Raw genomic sequence first — 19070 nt, 5'->3', positions numbered from 1 at the left:
GGTCAGTGTCTGGAGTCGGATGAGAGTTTGTCCTTTTACAGAAGTGGAACTATATCTCCTGGTCCTGCGAGTGACTGCTTGCTGGGTGCTGCCAGGTTCGTGGTGTGCAAACCAGCCAAATGGCATGTGCTAGAGATCAGTGTTCCATGAACTCTGACTGGTCTCCTTAGGGTTACGGGATAGGGCCAGGATAGCACCCTTGCAGCTGCAGGAAAAGGTAACGCTTGCTCCTAATTTTCTCTTGTCTCTAAACGTCCTGAAGTCTCAAATTGGGTTTAAAAACACTACAGAAAATTCCTTGATAACAAGAAAAAAGGACAGAAGCAGCAAAGTGCTCAGGCCTTCTGGTCTTTATTCATTGTTTCCTGGAGGTGAGCTTGGCTGCTGCTTCGCACCCTCCCAGCACTTCTCCACTTTCCAGTGTGGCTTCAGCCTGGCAGCTCTGCTAAAGCTGTGCTAATGTTCTCACATTCTTGCCCTTCTCAACTCAGCCATATTTAACAATGTTGACCTGCTTTGCCTCTGCAAGAGTCTGCCATGAGCTCTGGTAGCCACTGGTTTCACGATGCCGTATGTTTCTGCCCAGCACCCTCATTTCTCCCAGAGCCCTTGCTTTGCTCTAGGCTCTCAGGTGTGGATTTAATAATAGCTGTCATTTGCGGCATGTTTTTAGTGCTGGCCACTGTGTTAACTAACTTAAAAGTACACATCATTTTATCCCTTGGACAACAATGTGAACTATTCTGATTCCAGTTTTACAGATAGGGTGTGTGTGTATGCTCAGTCATGTCCAACTGTTTGCAGCCCCAGGACCTGTAGCCATCAGCCTCCTCTGTCTATGGAATTTTCCAGGCTAGAATACTGGAGTGGGTTGCCATTTCCTACTCCAGCAGATAGGGTAACTGAGGCATAGTCATTGGTTCATTTATTTTATGCACAAAGGAGGAAAAGATAATTGTAAGATCTTTCTAGCTTCTAAAACTAATTGGTTTGAGTTAGAAATTCAAACATGAAATTAATTTGAATTCCTTTTTTGTCATAATTATTAAGAAAGGCCTTTAAATTTATATTTATAGGATATACATATTCAACTCCCCACGTCCAGGTATCTCAAAAAGGACTTGCACAAATAAAAGTTTAATCACAGCTAAACAGAACAACATCACATTATCGTGTTTTTCTCTCTCCAGCTTTATTCCTAAAATTTACTGATCTTAGCGTCCAAAGTTCTTTTTATTACTTAAATTGCTAATTGAAGACTTAACATCCCCAAAGACTCAAGTGAAATTTCAGTAGCTAGAACTGAATCAGAAAGAGCAAGGTCTAAAGACTTGATTAAAAAACATAGGAAACAGGTTTTCCAAGTGGAGTATGTGACGTTCTACATGTGCTCCCATCCCCACCTGTACTTCCTCCAAATCACATCTCTACCTCTCAGCCAAGCTCAAAAGCCACGTCTGAGAATCCTCAGGTTTTGCCTCCTTGTCTTCATGGCTGCTCTCTCCTGACTGTAGCCTTCAGTCTGTACTTTGCCATTTTGCATCTGATGAACTGCATCATAAAATGTTCTCATTATTTCACTATCTCACCTCCCCTTGCAGCTTACACAAGTATGACTTTGGGGGTCAGGTAGTATGTCATATTTCTTTGGTAAACCCCTTCGGATGTACTGTGGAGCACTTGTGACCTCTTGCTTAATATACACAGGAGAAGATACATACCACAGTAGGTAACTTTCCTGAATTCTCATAGTAAGAGTTAATGGACATTATTAGATTTCAACTTTACTGCAAGGCTATATAGTTTCAAGCGAATGGGCCTAACTCCAACAGTGAAAGAAAGGAACCTGTTTTTTTACATCTACTGAAAGAAGGAAGGCTCCTTCGATTGAAAAATTCCTGTTAATGAAAGAAAAAGGTAAATGATACAATTCAATTTTGAATTGTAGCTGTACACAATTAAATTATGTAGCCCTACACTCTTCAGTTTGGTGCCTATCAAATCAGTACACTTGCCAAAGCAGAACTGGGAGAGAATGGTTTTTCATGCAAGGTTGGTGGTTTTAAAAAGCAGCAAAATACTGTAAAGCAATTATCTTCTAATTAAACATTTTTTAAATAAAGCAGTGTTGATGATAAGCCAGGAAATAAGACACTGCTACTAGTATAATTTCTCGACTGGCCCCCAGCTCCAAGAATCAAGGAAGAGAATTTTGATATGCCGAAGATCTTACATGCTTGTGTACCTCAATGAAACTATGAGCCATACTGTGCAAGACCACCCAAGATAGATAGGTCATAGTGGAGAGTTCTGACAAAACGTGATCCACTGTAGGAAGGAATGGCAAACCACTCCAGTACTCTTGCTGTGAGAACCCCATGAGTAGTACAAAAATAACGAGATAGGCCTGCTCAAAAAACAGCTGAAACCACATTTAGCTGCTGAGGGAATATAGCAATGAGACAGCAAAGACAGCAGAACACCATTTGCATGAATACATAAAAGATGAAGGTTGGAGTATACTCTCAGACTTGCCCAAATATATTCATTCCACTTGCTTTTCTATTTTCAGTTCTTTATTTAGAACTGGCCATGTCTTCACTGTTCTGTAGGTGTTTCTAATGTTGGTAGTCTCTAGTGTGTTCCAGAGCAGTGCCTTTCAAAGTCTTGACTGCAGTCCACAGTAAGAAGTTGCACTATCCATGATATGTATATCTGATAATTCCATTTAAAAATGCTGGCTAAGACATCAAATTACTTGCACATCTCACCACCAGGATGCTGTTTCTTCTCTTGTTGGGACCATTAACAGTTTCAATTTCTGTTCTAAAAGTGCTCATCAGCCCTGCCATGGGCTCTTGTCAAAGTACTTAAGAGTCTCATTTTCTGTCTGACAGCTTCTATCTTCCAGGGCCTAGACCTTTCCTAATAAAGGATGAAGAAGACACAGTTGTAAAAAAGTTGTTTTAAATGATGATAAGTCAGCTTCAGCTTATAGGAAGTAACTGACATAGGATTTCTGTTCTTTTTGAAAAAAACATAGCTTGGACTGAGTTGCTGCAATTTGAAGACTGTAGACTATTATTAACTTACTGAAGTGGAATGTGGCAAGTACAAACATGTTTTCACATGTGTTTAAGAAATACAAAAAGTTGGCTTAAATCACTATCAAAAGCATTATAAAAAATACTTTGCAATTCAAAGTACTGCAGTGTTTATCCTCTCACAGATTAATTCTAAAGAAAAAACACTATCATTTCAAGGGAGGTAACACAAACTCTTGATAAGAATTATAAACTGAGTTTATTCGAGCTCCGGGGCCTCCTCATTCTCCAAGGGCTCCACCATCAACAGCTCAAACCGATTGCTTCCTTCATGCCAACTCCTAGCATTCAGGGTGGTTCCCACTCTGTTCTCTGACCAGCTGATACCTGATTTCTTCTGCTTTCTTCTTTTTGAATTTAATTTAACTTTTGGTAGGAATAGTTCGGCAGGGGCACAGGATCTTGTGGCATTGAATAGATTTTCGTAGAGTTGCTGGGCCTCAGGACACAAGCGCAGGAGGCTCTCCACCGAGGCCGACGTCAGTAGTTGTCGGCACAGACCATGCACCAGGCTCCCACTGTACAGTCTGCTCAGGGAAGAGGAGAGGGTATCATTACAGTCGAGGCTCCTGCGCTGGGACAGCTGTCACTAACGTGGCTTCAACAGATGCATCAAATACTGAGAGCACTGCTTCTATAAAATCATTATTACTTACTCAAGGATAATCTGTTTCTTGAAAGAAGGAACTGAATTGTTACAAAGATTACCTCTTGGCTGGTAATACTTAGAACTTTTTATCTACAAAGTAAATGATGGGTGCTTGCTGGTTCTGCAACTGGCCCCAACTTGAGCAGGCCTCTTAACACTTCAAAGAAAAGGAGTTAAAATGCCTCTGATTAAACAAACAGGTAGGCTGTTGAAATATGAGAAAATTTAATTGCATCATTTGTGAGGTCATTGGTTCACCTGGATTAAAAACTACACAAATACAAGCTGAGATGAACTGGAAGCCACAGATTTAATATTAATATACAGCTTACTGCCAGGGTTGATTGGTACCTTAGCAAATGATGGAGAACCACCATTCATTTAGTATAAATCATCACTTAAAGAGCCTTTGATGCTGAGATGCAGAAACAACTCTCCTGCTGAAATCACTATTAAGGGAACTGTTTCTGCTGTTTTGTTTTAAATAGATCTGTGGTCACTAGAGAGGATCCAGTCAAGGATGGCCAAAATTATTAAAGGAAAGGAATAAAGAATCCATAGGTCAAAGGGCAATTAATCTTACTTGGTAGAAAGTTTCAGGGTGTATTAATGTAATAGGAGCCTGGCTGGGTTGGCAGGTTTGTGTGGCCACCTGTGATTGCTGGGGGTCCCTGGGGGCAGCTGAGGCTCAGGTGCTGTCAAGCTGGCAGGCCTGATGGGCTGACGTGCTAGCAGCAAGAGCTTCAGCACTGCCAGAGCCTGGACCTCAGAGGATGAAAGTCAAGCCTTGGGACTTTGAACAGTAAAATGAGGGGTAATGCCATCGCTTTGCTTAAGGAGTTAGGTGTTAAAAGCTGCAAGAAAGCAAGGAAACAGAATTTAATGCCTCTCCTTCCCTTTCTCAAAACAGAGAATAACAACTGTTTTGTTACGAGTGTACAGGAATATCAGGATCTGACCAAGAACAAAGGATCTGACACCAAGAAGTTTGCAACAACTAACCGTGCCCTCCCTCACTTTTCCTACAAAAGGGCTTTGCTGAAAGCTTTTGGGGGAATTTTGGGTTTTTAAGGCACAAGCCACCCATCTCCCTGCATGGCCCTGCAATAAACCCTTCTCTGCTCCAAACTCCAATATTCTGGTATTGTTTGGCCTCACTGTGTGTCAGGCACACAGACTTACCTTCAATAACATTAACAACAGTATTTACTGCTAGGAAGCTTTGAACTTGAAACATTTCAAGTCATACCAGCATACATGAAATGCCTCCATATAAAACTAATTTATTCAATAAATACCTGAGTACTTACTGAATGTCAGACTCTAGGGCTATAACAGTAAACACAGCAAACAACTCCTTAGCCCTCCCAGGGCTTATAATCAAGTGCAGAGATATATGTAGCTGCAAGTCTATTTTCTAATCATCTCCCTTTTGTCTTTCTCACTCATTCCCTCAAATATACAAATCACTCAGATGTCCAGTCTGTTGATCCTACCACCCTTTTTACTGGCCCACACCCTACTGCTAGCCTTTCCTTATACATTTTACACTCCACAGTCAAATGTTAACCCACTTCCTAGCATGCAGGCTGTCTCTCCCTTCTACATACTTGTCTGGCAAAACAAAAGCCCCAGACAAAAAAATCCACATAAGCATCTCACAGTCACATCACTAAAACTCTGTGACAACAGACTTTTTAGATGTTTTGCTCACTACACCCTAGCACAGAGTAAATATTTACTATCTGAATGAATGAATGAATAATAATATGCCAAGGGGTAAGAAATGCAAGTACAAAGACACAGAAGAGCAGCAGGACTACAGAGACTGGAAGTAGGGAATATTTCAGGAAGATCATCAGAAAAAGCCTTTATACTGTGATATCTGAAAGAAAGGAGGGGAAGAGTTATACTCTACCAACAACTGCCTCTTACCTTTACTTTAAGGAATTGATTTTTTTTTTTAATTTGGAAAGCTTTAAAAAAAAATCATGGAAACTTTCTTTGGAAATATGGAAATAATTTAATATTTTTTAAACTTAGCATTATAGTTCTTCAGGTATAACAGTGATCCAAGACCAATTATACTAAATTTGGTTTCGTTAAAAAAATCTTTGCTTTAAGTGTAAATAGAACTTTGACATGTGGCCACCTGAACCGGTTTCCTGGTACTTACCGAGTTAGGTCTGGCTCCGGAAGAGGCGTGGACAGCAGTTGGTTGAGATACAGCCCCATCTGCAGGCAACACTGCCACTGACAGAAGACGTGAGCTGTGTCCAAGTCCAGCCGTGTGCCTGGTGGCGCCTTCACCCGCTGAAGCTCTTCATACAGCGTCTCAGCACCACCGCCCCGCCCAGCTTTCTCCTCTAGATAAGAGACACAGCCAAAGGGCAGTATTTCCAAAAACACTGTATCTTCTTGTAATATTTTTCCATACATAAAACTTCAGATTTCATAAAGAAAAAAAACTATTTAAATAACCAAAATGCTTTTCTTTTCTGGCTCTTAGCTATTTTCATGTAAATGAAAATGTAAAAGCCTATCGACATATAAACTGAAATATTTACACTGAGATGCCTTTTTAGTGACAACCTAAGCTTATTCAACCCCAAATTCTTTACTTTTCCTTAAAATAATATCTCTTCCTCTGATCTACTACCTGACCTTAAACATATCTGCATTTGAACTCTCCAAACCCTTAATCTGTCTCTGAAAAATACCAATTACTATGAAAAATCCCACTCTCTTTACTATTCTCTTTCACTAAATTTCCCCAAAGAAACAGTCGTGTGTTCAAAACACGCTTTAACTTCTGTTTTATGGGGAAAAAACAAAAGTAAGACTCTTAAGAGAATCTGGCAAGTCATCCACCTGCTCAACGTTGAAGGAAAAGCAGCAGCCACCCCAGGAGACCTGCCTGTGCCCAGGTCCACATGCAGCCTGCCTTCCAGACCAACTTGGAAGGGAGGAAAAGGAGGCCCACCTTTCACCAATGAGCGAGCAGCAAGGCACTGAGCCTGCCTCGGTGGGGGTAGGGGGTCCACATTCCTAAAAGAAAACAGACAGACCCTTGACATGTCCCTTCTGTTGGACTCAGGTAAAAACCTAATAGGCTGGTGCTCTGACAATCTTAAACTATGTTTATATTCAGTGAGGGGAAACACCCCAACTTCTGTCCTAATTGGTAGCAGGCTGGAACTTACTTGCTTTGCAATAGTCCCCTGTGACAGAGGCTCTCATATTCTGGGGTTTCCTGGAGTCTGTGTTGGCTCATCGTTTCATGAACTTAATTTAAATAGCAAATGTCAGAATAGTGCTGTCCAGAACTTCCTGCCATGATGGGAATGTTCTACATCTGTGCTGTCCAGTACAGCAGCCTCAGGCACTTGTGGCTCCGGGGCATTTGAAATGTGAGTTCATTGAGAAGCTGAAGGTTCAACTTTAAATAGCCACATGTGGCTCACAGCTATCATGTTAGATAGTGCTGTTCTAGAGTGTGACAACTGTTATACATGTTGGATAAAGCTCATAATCTTATACAAAGAGTAATTTCATTAGAGGATTGATAGGCTCCAATGCTTCAATATTTATTTCACCTGGTGTTTAAATGAAGATGAGAGTGCCTCAAAGTATATTTCTCTAATAGAGAAATTACTGTTTCTACCATCATTAACTTATATACTAACAGAAACTTGCAGTGGAGAAAACAAAAAACAAAAGCACAAGCATTAACGTTTCCTGTTATTGTAGGTGTTCAGAAGTTCCACTAATGGGCAATTTGACGTAAGTCTCCAGGGGAGATGCTGCTGCTGCACTGAAGAGAGGGACAGGGAACACGGAGTACAAAATGCACATGGAAGTCGTGCTTTCAGGACTCAGCCTCAGGTGCCGTGGGGCAGCTGCGTGAGGCAGCATCAGCACATCTTCACTGCTGTGCCCTTGGGGTCAGGGCACACGTGGTGCTCAGAAAGATTGATCAAGGAATCAGAGACGTCTGGGTGCCCCACTTCTAAATTCAGATACAACTGATGGAAGTAAATAATCTGAAAACTTTTGTTTGTTTCAACTGTTGATTATATGCACATAACTCATGAAGACATACTCCTGGAACATGCAGGTAACCTACCAGGGCTGCTGACCATGGCACGCAAGGGCCCCAGAAGCATCCCCAGCAGCAGGGCCTGTAGGTGATGCAGCTTCAACATGGCCTGTGTGTGCTGTACCCAGTAGCAGCTGACAGCGACAGGCAACTTCAGCGCGGCAGGGACTGGGTCCAGGAGGCTCTGTTTCACCTTCAGTGTTTCTAACAGAAGCATCTGCCGGCTAGCCAAGGAGAGCTGAAAATACGCACCAGACATTCTGTAAGTTACTTTGGGGAATTTCGTTTTTTTTTTTTCCCTAGTATGAAGACACTTTCATGCAAATGAAAATAGGTCAGTTTCTTATCTTCCTGTGGAAAAAAATCAGCCCCACTAAAAGCATTTAGAACCTTTGTAAGGGGTGGCATAAGTCTGGTGACTGGCTGGACGTGCTGTCGTCCTTGTTCACATCAGTCCACGCCCCCCCCAGTCCACAACCCGTGGGGGCTGCTGGTTATCTTCAGTGTGCCTGTCACCTGGGAAGCTAGTGAAAACAATCCTCAGGCCCCATCCCTTAAAACTGATTCAGTAAATCTGAGGGGAGCCCAGAAATCTGCATTTTAACACTTGTGCTTTAAGAAACAAATATCTACATTCAACCCAACCCTTACCTGCCAGTGACTGTGCCAGCCCCCTCCTCCATGAGGGCATCACTGACCACCTCCGGAAGGCAGACTGGGACGACATGCAGCCTCTGCAGCATCCCACGCAGCCTTCTGTTTGTCTGGGTCATGACTCAATGTATGTCTTACTGTCTGTTTTCTTCCACAAGAGAATTGCCCCACTTCTAGTGGCGGGTATATTCCAGGGGAACAGCAATATTTAAGGACTCACCACACCAACTTTTACTCCAGGTTTCACACAAAGGGAAGTAATAAGCTATGAGAGCTTCAGGCTCTGGTTGAAATAATTTTAACTTAATGAATATCTTTTCTTCTTTCTTTTTGATTTTTATTCTTTTTTAATTGAAGGATAGTTTTCTTAAGATTTAAGAAACATAAGGGACCTTGCAGGTCACAGAGTTTCACAGATAAGGAAATTAGGACTATTAAAAGAGCACCTCAGGGTGACTTCACCATCAAACGCTGAGAGGAAAAATAATAGTTTGTACTGGTGGTATCTGCACAAAGCCAGAAAAGACTTCCTTCTTAATTTTCTGGAAAGATGAGACTGCCTGGCACGTTTCTCGGCATATAACGCCTCGCCAGTAAGTAAGTATGTTGACAGCTGAAAATGGAGATGTTACCTTGAAGTAAAACACATTGTAACTGACAAAACAGTTTCATTGTCAATGTATGACAGCTTTAATACAATGATTTATAGGTACTGGTTTTAATAACTAAATACTCTGATGAAATTTTTTAAATTAGAAATACACAAAGTGGTTTACAGCACAGTCAACCACCCCTTTGGGAAGTAGCATTATTTAAATTTAAACATATTCCTCATAATCTCCTAAACTGATAAAAGGAGATACCAAGCAAAGCTAAGAAAATACATGAATTCTTTTCTGACATAATGCTTAAATTATTGAATTCTCTAGCCAAGTTAAAACTTTTATGAACCAAGCAGAGACTGGGCTTTGACTTCAGACAGGTTCTCCCCTCACTAACACTGCAGCCGTGAGCAAGTCTCTGAACTTTTCTACAGTCAGGTCTGATCATCTGTATAATGGACACTAGTATGAGTTACACAAGATGTTTCATAAGACTCACTCATCCATGTTCCCTTCCCAAAGGGGAACTGCTCTGCTCACAGCCCTTAGATCTAGTGAGGGTTCATGCTGCCACAGAGGCAGAGGAGAGAGGCTGGTCCTGGCACACTGCCTTACTCTCCAAGAATGACCCCTTCCATCTCTCCTTATGGATAGCCTCTTGAGGGTTCACTTGAATGGTGCTCTGTCCACAAGTAACACAGCAAAAATGGAAACACTATCCTATGTGGTTACTGTGGGAACTAAATAAGAGATTGTTAAAGTTTCTATTACAAGAGCTGGCACAGAGCAGATGAAGTATTATTATTTTTTAAACTAAAAAAAATATATATTTGGCTGCATCGAGTCTCAGCTGTGGCATGCAGGCTTAACTGCAGCATGTGTAATCTTCCTGGACCAGAGATCAAACCTGCATCCCTTGCACTGCAAGGCAGATTCCCTACCACTGGGCCACCAGGTAAATCCCAGGTGAAGTACTATTGCCACATCATGTTAAGCAAACAAAATGAACAGATACTATCATAAGGTTTCCATATCTTCACATCTCTGGAATCACATCTACACCAATACCCTTTAGAATTACCATGGGCCAGTCAGCGCTAACAGCCTTGAATTAGACTACAGAATTGACTGTGTCAATGGAAACCCAAAGGACGTCACTGCAGATACAACTAAGGTCTCATCTCACTTTGAATACAGGGACATGATGAGAATACCTGCCACCTCCACCGAGGCAGGATTATTATCACACTGCACTCACTGACTCAACTTGATTTTCAGGCAGGAAAAGTGTCCCAACCCTTGTGTCATACCATATACACACACAAATATCAGTTCCAGATAGATTTCAGATCTAAAGGTGAAAGGCAAAAATTTTTTTATGACTTTGGAGCAGGCAATAAGTAGGTCACAAAAGTGATAGGTATAATGAAATTTTAGAGTGTATTAAGAACTTCTGTTCATGAAAACATACTCGAGTGAAAAGACAATCCACAGTATACTCCCCACAATGCATGTTATTTGATAAAGGACCTGTATCTTTGGCCACCTCATATGAAGAGTTGACTCACTGGAAAAGACTCTGATGCTGGGAGGGATTGGGGGCAGGAGGAGAAGGGGATGACAGAGGATGAGATGGCTGGATGGCATCACTGACTCGATGGATGTGAGTTTGAGTGAACTCTGGGAGTTGGTGATGAACAGGGAGGCCTGGCGTGCTGCAATTCATGGGGTTGCAAAGAGTCGGACACGAATGAGCGACTGAACTGAACTGAACTGAACTGATACAGGAATAAACCAAAAAACAAGAATACGGGAAAAGACTTTGAATAGAAGCTTAACAGAATATGCACACAGCCAATGAACACATGAAAAGGTATTCAAATAAAGTCATCAGAGAAATGCAAATTAACACTCATCAAATTGGCTAAAATGATGGCAACAATAAGAATAGCTAAAATTTTTTAAAAGGATAGAAGACACCAAGTCAGGGTAACAGTGTAGAGTCAGAGGAATGCCCATAAACTGCTATGGGAATATTTACTGGTGAAACCACTGTACAAGAGCACTTGGCAGTCTCCTAGGCAGAACATACGTGTGTCTTACGTTCCAGCTACTCCACTCCTAGTTGACGTCTAACTAGGAATGGAGTAGCTGGGACATACGACAATGTGCAACTGTCACGTTCTGTTGAAATGTGACCATATTTTTACTAAATGCTGTACACTCAGATGTTCATAGCACTATTCATAACAGCCTAAACCGCAAACTGCCCAAATGCCCATCAGTTATTAAAAAAAAAAATAGCTGGAAAAATCAATTGTGCCATATTCCCTCAATGTAAAAATACACAGCAATGAGAAATCAATGATCTGCAACTACACATAGTGATATGAATGAATCTCATTAATCTCATGAACATGATGTTGAATAAAAGAAGACAGATGATTTACAAAGTGTAAAAAGTAACTATTCAATGTTGTTAGAGATTAAGACAATGATTACAGGAGGTGAGGGAGAGAGTGACTGGAGCCACACTGGGGCAAGCAGGGGTGCTGATAATGAGTCTTCATCTGGGTTCTCCTTATGTGGAACTGTCAAGCTGGTCAGAACTCATCAAGGTATAAATTATCTGTGCACTTTGCTATGTTGACACACGCAGGGAAGGATGAAGGGCAAAGAGGCAAAGGAAATATTTAGGGCTGATGGATGCACTCATTAGCGTAATTGTAGGATGGATTCACAGATGTAAATGTACATCGAAACTCATCAGAGTGTGCCCACTTAAAATAGACATTTCATTGTACATTAGTTACTTCTCAATAAAGCCATAGATTAAAAAAAAAAAAAAGGCCTCCAACATTGCACCATTTATGTTGTGAGTAGAAATGTAATTTCAGCAACACATCCTTTAGAATGTTGCTGTTGGAGGATGGAGGGAATGAGAAGGCACCTTGAGACTGAAAAATGAGGCATGTGGCTCCATATAATCAATGGATTGTTTTATTGGGTAACTCGCTCAGGGTGGGATCAGGATCTGCTGGACAACAATCGATCAGAAGCATTTGCAGGGGCCATTGGGACAATTTATAGTTAACCTGGGGGTGAGTACTTGGAAACAGGGTATGCATTCCTAAGTCAAAATTCATGAATGGGTAACTGGTCTCATGGGCATAGTCAGACTGATTCAGAAAAGATTTCCATTGTTTGTGACTAGCAGAGCATAGAGGCCACCTGGTCCTAATGATTGTTAAAAAGTCTCTATTCACCACAGAGACCTTATGACAGAGGAGTGACTGATGGCCCTCCGGTACACTCCTGGGAAGGGTCAGTGGAAGAACAGGAAGAGCTATAAGGATTCAGCATCAGTCATGCTAACTGCCACACTTTTTTTTATTGGTATGGGTAAAGTTTTAATATATCCCTGTTTGGAATCTGACCTATGCTCAACTCTAGTCAGTTGTGCTACTTAACAAGATAAGAATGTCTCTCATCTAAACTTAAATGGTGAATGAACTGTACACACCAGATGTGAATGTCCAATCTCAGGCTTCCCTGAGCATGGTGACTTGTAATCAGGCATGTCCCTTGCAGGGACCTCAGAAGTTATGTACATGGAACTGTTACAAGAAAGATCAGATCCTGTGGAGAAGCAGGCCAATGGGACTTTTTCCTTCTTTAATTGAGATATAATTCCCATGTCATAAAATTCACCCATTTAAAATGGTTTATTTGTGCCATGCCATGTCTTGAAAGAGGAGAGTGAAAAAGTTGGCTTTAAAACTCAACTTTCAGAAAACTAAGATCATGGCATCTGGTCCTATCACTTCACAGCAAATAGATGGGGAAACAGTGGAAACAGTGACAGACTTTATTTTGGGGGGCTCCAAAATCACTGCAGATGGTGACTGCAGCCATGAAATTAAAAGACGCTTGCTCCTTGGAAGAAAAGCTATGACCAACCTAGACAGCATATTAAAAAGCAGAGACATTACTTTGCCAACAAAGGTCTGTCTAGTCAAAGCTATGGTTTCTTCAGTAGTCATGTATGGATGTGAGAGTTGGACTGTAAAGAAAGCTGAGCACTGAAGAATTGATGCTTTTGAACTGTGGTGTTGGAGAAGACTCTTGAGAGTCCCTTGGGCTGCAAGGAGATCCAACCAGTCCATCCTAAAGGAAATCAGTCCTGAATATTCATTGGAAGGACTGATGCTGAAGCTGAAACTCCAATCCTTTGGCCACCTGATGCGAAGAACTGACTCACTTGAAAAGACCCTGATGCTGGGCAAGATTGAAGGTGCGGGGAGAAGGGGACAACAGAGGATGAGATGGTTGGATGGCATCACTGGCTCAATGGACAAGAGTTTGAGTAAACTCCGGGAGTTGGTGATGGACAGGGAGGCCTGGCATGCTACAGTCCATGGGGTCGCAGAGTCGGACACGACTGAGTGACTGAACTGAACTGAACTAATGCCTGTGCTGTGCCATGTCATGCTAAGTCACTTGAGTCATGTCCGACTGTGCGACTCTATGGACGTAGCCTGGGGGCTCCTCTGTCCATGGGATTCTCCAAGCAAGAATACTGGAGTGGGTTGCCATGCCCTCTTCCAGGGAATCTTCCCAACCCAGGGATCAAACCTGGGTCTCTTAAGCCTTTTGCACTGGCAGATGTGTTCTTTACCACTAGCAATAAGCATGTGCAACCATCATTAATTCCTGAACATTTCATCACCCCAGAAAGAAAACTTTTCCAATAGGAGTCATTCCTCCTTGCCAAGAAGGCTCCTAGACCCACCAATGTGAATCCTATTATCCTGCCTGAGCTGTTACCAATGGGGAGGCTAGTTCCCTGGTCACCTGTGCAGGCATTCTGGGCTGGATTTTTGGTTGAGGGTGCTGTTTTGCCAAATATAAGATGTTCAGCAACATACTTGGCCTCTCCTAACTAGATGGCAGTAGCAACAGGCCTCTTCCCCAAGTGTCCCCAATCAAAAGTGTCCCCTGACATTGCCAAGTGTCACCTGGGGGCAAAATCACCCCTCATGGAGAATCAATGGGGTATAACCTTGGGAGGACTCCAGACCCTGATTCAATCCCCCAGGGATGCTGTCCTGAGGTCCTATATCCTGGAGCTGACGGGCACTTGGAGTGGCCTGGGAGACTCCTGAGTCTGGATACTGAGTTGGATCTAATGTACTTAGTTGCTCAGTCATGTCTGACTCTGTGCGACCCCATGGACTGTAGCCAGCCAGGCTCCTCTGTCCATGGGGTTCTCCAAGCAAGAATACTGGAGTGGGTGGCCATTCCCTTCTCCATGGGATCTTCCCAACCCAGAAATCGAACCCACATCTCCTGCATTAAAGGCAGATTCTTTACCATCTGAGCCACCAGGGATCCAACGCCACGCCCCCCCACCCCCACAAATAAGTATTGCAATTGGAATTGTGAATTTATCTGCATTTAATTTGTAAATATAAGCAGCTTCATACCTATTTCTGATTTTTAATATATTTATGTAATATTACTAAAAAAAAAGTAAAGACTGGGATCCCTGAGACTTTAACTTGAAAAGGGGGTTGGCCTGCTATTCAGGTTTAAGCAACAATGAGTTAGGTTAAAACTCATGTTTTCAGTATCAAACTAAGCAAATCATCCTGATGCCATAAACCTCAAGTCTAAAAAAAATTTCTCATCAATAAACATGAAAAACTAGGCCCAAGCATCAGTATCAACTTTGTTAACTGCAATTCAGTGCAGTCTGAGATATTAGTTATGCCTTTGGGGCCTGAAGGCACTTTCCTTTTTCTGCAGCTCAGAATTTTTTTCCCTTTCATTTTTAGTCACTAACCCCATTCTATTACTAGCCAGTTAACAACACACCAGTAGTAATAACCACAAAGATAACACATGCTACTGAAGTACAGTGGAAATGATAAATTTGGCACTAAAGGATCTAGGTTTGAGGCCTAGCATGGATAACTCCCTGGCTGATGATTCACACAGTTACTTATTTAGAGTCCTAGTTTTCTCAGCTACGAAAGAGGCAATATAGCAACTGACCTCAGCTTGTTATACTGACAGCTAATACATTTGAAAGCACTTTGTAATCTGTAATTTACAGAAATTGCGGTGGTATTACAAACACTTACCTCAGTCAATTTGCTTAAGTCAGAATGATCCTTGGGTAGTTCTACTGCATGAACAATTGATGTTTTGATATTTTTATTAATCCTTTCCACTTCGCTGAAAGTTGGAGGCTGAGGAGGCAGTGCATCCCAGGCCACATTACATACATGTGGAGGAGCATTCACGAGGAGCCCATAGATGACTTGCCGGATGGGCAGAGAGATTCTGTAGGCGTTTGGTCGCTGCATGTTTTCCACCTGTGTGTGGAGAATGGTCCGTCTCAGCACCAGAGCATCACTTATGAAAGGGGACAGTTGGCCCCTGGCTAAGGCCGCAAGCACCCACGGTGGTAAACCGGGATTCCAGGTGTCTGGGCAGGTGTAAGCACCATGCTGGAAGAAGTCCTGAATCCTTCCCTGGGCCTGCAGGTACTCCTCCATGGATCTGCACAGAAGTTCCTTCACGGTTCCTCGTCTCTTTTTGGGGAGATGGTTCAGAACGCTGTCTAATGCTTCGGTAGGGTCAGCGAAACGAGACAACCAATTTAGAAGTCCCAGCACCCGGTGATGTCTCCTACCCTTGGAATTGGCAGCCCCAAGAGGGAGTCGTACTTTACTCAAGAACGTCTCCATGACAGGCAGATTAACATGGTCATTTCCACACAGCACCGCGAAAAGAGGCAGCAGCGTTTTGTTCATATTGCCAAAGTGACAGCACAGTGCATCGAGGAAAAAGCACTTGGCAGGGATGTAGCAGTCTCGTGTGCCCTTGATGGTGTTCACACTTCTCCACTGAAAGCCATTCAATGGGCAAAACCCACTTTTCAGGTCAAAAATGCAAAAGTCACTATCGGATGATAACACGGGGCAATTCCAGTGATTAGCAAGGGTCATAATGTCCCGATCTGCTTCCGCAAAGCACTGGACGAAACATACCTGCAGCTTGATCAGAACCTGTATGAACACCTCTCGGATGAGTAAGGGGCACACATACCCACCCCCGCCAACAGACAGGGAATGGGCCATCTGGATCTTCTCCCTAGCTCGATCCTTTAAAGTGTTAAGCTTCTTATCTGAAATGTCACATCCTCCATCTAAGACAACATATGGGCAGATTTTACAAGCAAACAGTGATTCAAAGAATTTTTGTACAACATCTGTAAAAGAATCATAGTCCCCTCCATACCGCAGCTCCAAGTTTGAATTGAAGTAAAGCCGGTGGAAGAGGGCATAGCCGTCAATGATAATTTTTGTGTCTCGCAACTTAACATCAGTGAAAAACTCATTACTATGATCTTCTACAAAACTCATTAGACCTCGGATACCCATGATAGTCTGAAGAATTGCCTGTTTAAAACAAGAGAACACATTTTTAATTGATGTCACAGATGGGGAACAAAGTTACTGTTTCCAGCACCATCAAATGAACAGTGGAGATTATGAAGAAATCTTTAAATAGAACACATTAGGTGTTAGCACCTTAGTTCTTACCTAGATTGTGAGCCAACACCACCTAGTTGAGTTCTTTTTTAATCTCTCTCGCTTTCCCCAAGTGTTACAAGGCACAAATTCAATAGTTTCGTGGAATCTGCTCTTTGGACAGGGATAGAGGCTGCCAACGTACAGAACTTCTGCAGGCTTTAATACTGAGACAGTCATCATCCTACAACACAGAATATTTGTTTTGTTGGGTCAAAGTAAAAGGTCTTAAGCTACAAAAATGATAACCTCAATCACTTAATATATCAGAAAACATAGGCTTCAGTTAACTAGTGTGCAGGGTCCCTGATATGGATCCAGTTTTTCTATTTTGATAATCAGAGTCTGAGAATTTCTTTGAGGCCTTGGCTCAAGGGCCTGTCTTAATTAGCATAGTTCCAAGTTTCAAGCCGGGAGGAACCGAATTCTCCAGTTTCACCCTAACAAGGGACTCTACTCATCTGTCTCTGCCTATCTTCCAGATTACTGAACATATCCTTCCCCAACCAGCTAAGTCCCAGGATACAAATGGCTAGTTTCTCCTTTGCCCTCAGGCTCCAATATGGCTCAGCAATGCACGGTTACTAATGCTGTGTTTATTTAAAATTGTGAGATTTTGTCAAACATGGATTCTTTTGCATTAGTTTTGATTTTTAAAGAAATTGTGTTAGAATTTACCTTGATTGCAGAGTTTTGGGGCTTCCTCTTGCATTCAGTGCCCAACTCACTTCACCTCAGTATTGGCCCTGTGTGTCTCAACACCTTATCCTGTAGGGTACCTACTTCTCTGCAAGTCTCTCTTCTAAAGCAAATGAAAGTAGAGACCACATCAACTCATCCCAGGCTAGTTACAGCATCTTGCAGAGTAGATGTTCAACAAATTAATGCTGGATAGGAGGGCGCACAAAAGGTCTGCTCCAAGCCCTCAAACACGGGCCTTCACACCCGGTCCCCAGGCCGGCAGCGGCCACCTTCTTGGTCCTTTGGAAAGACCCGCGGGACCCCGGCGAGAACTGGAGGACCTAATAACTGAGCCAGACCTCCCGAGCGGAATCGGAAGTCTCCGCCTTTGACGTCACGGAGCCCCCGGTTACCGGAAGTCAGTGGCGCAGACTCCACGGGGTGTGAGGGGTCCACAGGCTTCGCGCGAGGTCATTCAGGAAACACGCTCCGAATGGCTGCCGTTAAGATAGGGTAGCAAGGCCCGCAGGACGGGCCGTCTTTTCCCCGCCCACCTGGGTCTGCAAACACTTCCGCTTAAATGACCCTCTGGGGGCCGCCTCCGCGACTTCCCGGTATGCCCCGCGCCTGCTTCCTGGCAACGGCTCCCAGCAGCCGCGCCCGACTTCCTGGTACGGCCCGCGCTGTCTCCTTGACAACGGCCCCGCAGTCTGGGTCTCCAAGCTCGCCCGGCTTGGCAATCGAGGTGTGAGGCGGCACCTCCGGACTCCGGGTTACCGGAGGGACTCTGGGAGTGCGCGACGCACCCTCGCCCTCCACCCGGAAAGGTAACGGGGAGACTTCTCAGGGCGCGGGCGTTCCGGGAATGTGATGGTTTCGAGGCCGCCTCCCCGGGACTCCGAATCCGCGCCTCCTCGCTTCTCTTGGCTCTTGACCTTCTGGAACTGCTCCAGGCCTGAGAGGATGTGTGGCTCGTGCCTCCTCCGTTTGTGTTAAGCTGCTTTGCGAAAATGTAAATTTAAAAAATTTACGGCAAAGAATTATTCGTTTGACCTTAGGGTTAAAGTTTCCCTTAAGATTAGAGTCCTGCTTCAGCCGGATCTGGTGTCAGACCTGCTGCTTCTCCATTGTTGTTACTGAGCCGAGATTGATATAACTGCCAGCCACACAGTTCCATCCCCAAGAGTCAATGTGCAGCTTTCAGATTCTTATCTCTTGTATCCCGCCAAACACACTTTGGGTAGCAGCTGCTGGACATTTAGCTGCTCTGACAGAGTTTACTGAACACCTACTCTGTGCCAGTCGCCGAGGACACAGAAAGAAGGTGTGCTTGCGCTCAGGTTCCTTCATAGCCTCTGTAAGGTGGAGGCAAGGGGCTGTGCAGTCGCACAGAGGAGGCTGATGAAACCAGCGGCCCAGCGTGGGACTGGGGAGGGGGTGGCGGATTGTGACTGAGAGGCTGGGCTGGAGGGAGCTTAGTCTGGAGTCCTCTGTAGCGCTGGCCGCATTGCTTAGACACTGCTGGGCTTAAATGCTCATTTACAAATGAGAGCTCCTGGGAAATTGGACTTCCTCAGAACTATTCTGACCTTCCCTAGGCCGGGACCTTTATCTCATCTCTCCAATAAGGAGGATTACTGAAAGGGTCTTTTCAGTTGGAAAGGTTATGAGTCCATGCAC

General features: G+C 43.4%; 1 protein-coding gene across 1 annotated transcript; it reads right to left on the bottom strand.

Annotated features, from left to right (window-relative positions):
• Positions 1–3303: 3303 nt before the first annotated feature.
• ASTE1 (asteroid homolog 1) lies at positions 3304–17537 on the bottom strand. Its single transcript, XM_052641032.1, has 6 exons — positions 17388–17537; positions 16722–16893; positions 15255–16577; positions 7880–8090; positions 5930–6119; positions 3304–3631 (listed from the first exon to the last, which is right to left on the bottom strand). Exons 3-6 carry the CDS (start codon positions 16557–16559, stop codon positions 3304–3306), a joined length of 2034 nt encoding a protein of 677 aa, XP_052496992.1. The 5' UTR covers positions 16560–16577; positions 16722–16893; positions 17388–17537.
• Between the last annotated feature and the right edge of the window lie 1533 nt (positions 17538–19070).

The sequence above is a fragment of the Budorcas taxicolor genome, chromosome 1 (assembly GCF_023091745.1).
Source record: "Budorcas taxicolor isolate Tak-1 chromosome 1, Takin1.1, whole genome shotgun sequence".
In the NCBI taxonomy this organism is placed as follows: domain Eukaryota; kingdom Metazoa; phylum Chordata; class Mammalia; order Artiodactyla; family Bovidae; genus Budorcas; species Budorcas taxicolor.
Note: the sequence above shows the minus strand (reverse complement) of the source record. Positions and strands in the feature narration are given on the sequence as shown.

Bases quoted from the DNA above. Each gene is read 5' to 3' on its own strand.
- ASTE1 (XM_052641032.1), bottom strand. From the start codon at position 16,559: ATGGGTATCCGAGGTCTAATGAGTTTTGTAGAAGATCATAGTAATGAG. The intron at 8,091-15,254 runs GTAAGTGTTTGT...GCGTATTTTCAG, and splicing joins ACTTAAGCAAATTGACTGAG to CTCTCCTTGGCTAGCCGGCA. The intron at 3,632-5,929 runs GTAAGTACCAGG...TTCCCTGAGCAG, and splicing joins CCGGAGCCAGACCTAACTCG to ACTGTACAGTGGGAGCCTGG.